This window comes from Populus alba, chromosome 18, assembly GCF_005239225.2.
Source record: "Populus alba chromosome 18, ASM523922v2, whole genome shotgun sequence".
In the NCBI taxonomy this organism is placed as follows: Eukaryota; Viridiplantae; Streptophyta; class Magnoliopsida; order Malpighiales; family Salicaceae; genus Populus; species Populus alba.
The window spans coordinates 5,184,597-5,189,023 of record NC_133301.1 but is presented as its reverse complement, the minus strand read 5'-3'; the positions used below and the strand labels follow the sequence as shown (position 1 = coordinate 5,189,023).

The 4,427-nt window shown below is 33.4% G+C and overlaps 1 protein-coding gene across 1 annotated transcript; it reads right to left on the bottom strand.

Annotated features, from left to right (window-relative positions):
* Positions 1–1,909: 1,909 nt before the first annotated feature.
* Positions 1,910–3,811, bottom strand: LOC118045999 (transcription termination factor MTERF15, mitochondrial). The gene has a single exon (XM_035054745.2). The coding sequence runs from the start codon at positions 3,629–3,631 to the stop codon at positions 2,306–2,308; it is 1,326 nt and encodes a 441-aa protein (XP_034910636.1). The 5' UTR covers positions 3,632–3,811; the 3' UTR covers positions 1,910–2,305.
* Between the last annotated feature and the right edge of the window lie 616 nt (positions 3,812–4,427).

The window sequence follows — 4,427 nt, the reverse complement described above, 5'->3', positions numbered from 1 at the left end:
CCTTCTAGGTTGATTGAGAATTAAGCTCAATAATTTATTTTGATTTTTTTCAATGAGATTATCATAGTTTCATAACCCGAGTCACAAATTTGATATGTTAACTCAAGTTGAGCCACACCAATTCAATATGTTGTTATTTTAATATTAAAAAAAAAAAATGTCATCTTGAATTTTTTTTTTTACTCAAACTATGTTTTTACTGATTGGATGAATTGCTTTTAGACCCACAAAGTTAATTAAGTTACATTAAGTCAACCAGGTTATATTAAGTCAATTCTTATATGATTTAAATTTTTTCCCCTAAAAAATATATGCAATATCTAAATATTTTTTATTTAGTAAGATAGCATACATCACTAATCTAGTAAGTTTCTATTTAGGATTGCGGTCCAACTGCTTTTTAAAATTTTATTAGGATGTTTAAAAGGGGCCCTGAAAGGACCAAGTTGTCTACCTTGAGAACATGTCCCATGAACCCAACCCCAACTATCTTCCTCACTCCTTGTCCTGCCTAGCTGAGCTTCTAAACCAAGAATATCGTGTAGTATATACAGAAGACACATTTCTTTGTTTATATATATAAACACTGATAAAGGGTATGTACTACACTGCATACCTGATTAATTGTTTGCCCATATAAAAAAATGTTTTTGCAATATCATTTTTTTAATCTAAGAATTTAATAATTAAAAGAGATTACACATGTTGTTAATTAGAGCCATGATCCACAAACAATTTATTAGGGGTAAAACTAAAATAATTATTAATTTTATAAATTATTCTAAGTAAAAAATATATATAACAAAAAGAATTAGAAGAATATGAATGAAATTTGAAAGAAACAAATCTCATGGGTTGATTTGATTTTTTTTTTAAGCTAACATAAAAACCAAGTAACAGAGAGTGATAAAAAAAAAAAAAAAGATCACACTTGCCAAACTTATAACAATTATATAACACATGCCGCTTTTATGTGGGAGGGATGACGAGTCGTTTCGGTCGCTACCTTGAAAGCAAGGTTTTTGATTACTAGACGGTGTCAATGTGTCATCCAAACCCGACGGACATTGTTCAGGTGCTTTTAATTTTTTATATATATATATATTTTATTTATTATATAAGATTACAATGCACTTGCAAATAATCAAATGCAAAAAAAATAAAAATATCTCTAAATTAAAGGAAAAACTCTTTAAATTTTAAAAATAATGATATAATTTAACTGTTTTAAAATTAAATAAAGACTAAAAAGTCTTTGATCAAAGTTTAATAATTTTTTTTATCAATAATAATGAAGTAATTATACTATACAACAAAAATACAAATAAACTATTTAACCCCAAAGCTAAATGATTTTGCCAATAAAGTGCAAAATCGTAGTACCACCGTGGAAATTCTGTTTATATATATATATATTACAGCCTGTTCTGTACTCTTTAATCTGTTAGAATTCAATTATCATTAATCGATGGACAGGTTTGGAGGGGTGCATGGCTTTGGCAGTGGTGGTAGTGATGAACGGAGGGCTCTTCTTAGTCGAGGAGTAAGCTTCTTTTATTTTTTTGACCATTCAATATTGTTTTTGTTTCATTTCATGCATGTTTACAGTCTCTAGGTAGTCCATGATACCATTTCTGATATGTTCTGCTCATCGTTCTTGATAATTTTTTGAGTTTGGGTTGATTAATTATATTTATTGTCAATTGATTGTGCTTGGATTGTTCAAGAATTGTACTTTGGATGTTTTCAGATTTAAACGTAGTCATCATCATGTTTCCAATCATGTTTCCGTATACATAATTGATCAAATTAACAAAGCGGTCATTGCCTGCCCTTTTAATAATCCAGTCCTTAGTAAGAAGTTCCAGTGCGTGATGGTTGAGAGCTGCAAGAGCACACCAATCTGCATGATCAGTTGAAAATCAACTTCAAGAATAACTTGAACAATCTGTGAATTGTCAACCAAATATTTTGCTGAATTGCTTAGCCATAATCCATAATTAATGAAACAAACCTCCAGAGCCCAAAGTACACGCACATGCTAGCCAGTCCACACATAAAATTTTAAATGCACGAGTATCTCTTGACTAAATATTTCCACTAATGAACTGGAATTCCTTGCGTGCTGTCCAGGCATTCTGAAAATTGGGTATCGAGTGCCAATCCGATGATTTTTGAGAACCATATTTTTCCAACAAAATCCCCCCATCATGCATCAAGAACAAATTTTCCATCGCCTAAAATTACAAGAACAAGAGTGCAGTCAACTGCACCCTAAGCTGCATATAGAAATCATCCTTCTTTGCTAAACAAGTCCTTCCATGAAAGACTTCATGTTCTTCACATCTTCTTTCGAGTCAGGATCCCTTTGTTGGGGTTTCAAAAGCTTCCATAATCCAGCCGGATGTTGGTTTTTAACTTGAACATCACCTGAAAACCTTCCAAACATTTTTTCACATTCTGGATATGGCTTAACATAAAGATTATAGAATCTAAGCCTACTTAGCTTGATCATGGCCTTCAATCCTACCTCATCACCAAGTCCACCTTTTGCACGCAAATACTCTATTACCTTATATCGAGGAACAACCTGCTTCTCAAAACTCACACCCAGATACTCTGGAACATCAACCAAACAACCGACATTCAATCCCACTGTTTTCACTATAAAATCAATCTTCTTCTCAATGTCATCTATTTCATATAAAATTACCCTCGGCTCTTTCCACAATATCTTAAAAGCTTCTCTGCGAATCAACCGATGTTTGCATAAGCAGTCGACTCTAAGTTTCACTTCAAACCCAGCTCTAAATTCTCCCTTACTAAAAATCTTCAATTTGATCGGTTCTCGACATTTCAAAGACCTAATCAAGTCCAAACACCTCGAGAGTTCACCTACTTCCATACCGAGAATCCGAGGCTCTCTAATAATCTCTTTCCTAACCAGCTCTTCACTAAAACCCAAATCCTTAAACTCATTGAGTAATGGCATTAGCCTATTTTCAATTCCAAACCCTAAAACCTCAGGAAATGAATTGAAAACGCGGTCAACTCCATCTCTAGGAATTCCAATTGCCATCAAGAATTGAATTCTCCTATGTATTTCGCATTCCTTCAAAGCAATCACTCCAGGAAAACCCTCTAAAACCCTCCTCGTAGTACTTTCACTAAACCCTAAACCCTTCAAAACCTTCAAAGTCTCATTAAACCTATCTGGGTCAATCTGGAATTTCTTAGAATGCTCCAAAACAGTTTTGATGAGCAATGGAGGAACACCCAAATCTGCAAATTTCGACAAACCAAATTCCCATCTCTTCAAGAAATCAAAGTCCAACACCCCGGGACAGTCAATGATCAAAGAAACAACGGATTTATGTGGAATCTTGAAGGATGATGTGAGCATACCAAGGGATTTCTCCGTATCATGTAAATTGGAATTCAAAAGAAAATGATTTCGAGAAAGGAAAGTTTGTAGCTGAGAGGGAGGGAAACCGTACCTCTGAAGGAGAGTGGTGAGGGAAATTTGCTTCCTGTAGTGGGATTGATTTGAGGACAAGAAACGGGGTTTTGGTTTAAAGGGTGCTGGTGCGGATGCAGTGAGGTGATGAAGAGTTTCTGTTGGTCGAACCATTGATAGAGGATCCTCAAGCTCGGGTCTGTTGCAGTGCAGCGAGACCAAGTTCAGTTGAAAAACTGAGGAGGAACCTCTAAGCAGAAAGCTGTTCGGTCTTTTTGCGATGCGTCGTTTGTTGTTTGGGAATTTAGAGCCGCTTGGGCGTCCTGGGTAGAATTAGAAAGCTGTTTTTTTATTTGGGTGGCGCGTATAGTCCGGTTTCGTCACGGCTCGATCTGGGATTTAACCAATCTGATATTAAAATTAAACTAGGTTAAAAAAATAAAATAAAAAAAACTGGTATAATTTTGTAATCTAGTCAAAAATCCAGGTTGTAACTGGTTAACTTTTATTTTCTTACTAAAATGATATTGTTTTAATTTTTTCTAAAAAAAATTAACCCTATAACCTTATTTAAAATCTGACACCCAGATTTTAAACCTAACCGACCGGTCTAAAAACTATAATTACATGTCATTATACTATTTTTTGAAAGTTACATTTAATATTCTATAATTTAGTTTGCAGTGTGATTATTTGTTTATATATATATATATATAAAAGCAGCAGGAATTATGAATGATTTATGATTTATCTTAAAATGAACATGTGCCTCCTCCAAATATTGAAGCATCCTATTAGTAGTTATTTTTCTTTAAAATAATTCATATCCATTTTCCGTAGTTCCTTTTCATAATATTAATGAATTGCTTTGTTAAGTGTGTAATTTTATCCTATTCAATAAAAAAAATTCAGAGTTTTTCCTATTCTACCTAAAATTAGTCCAAACACAAAACCGGCAAGAAACCAAAAA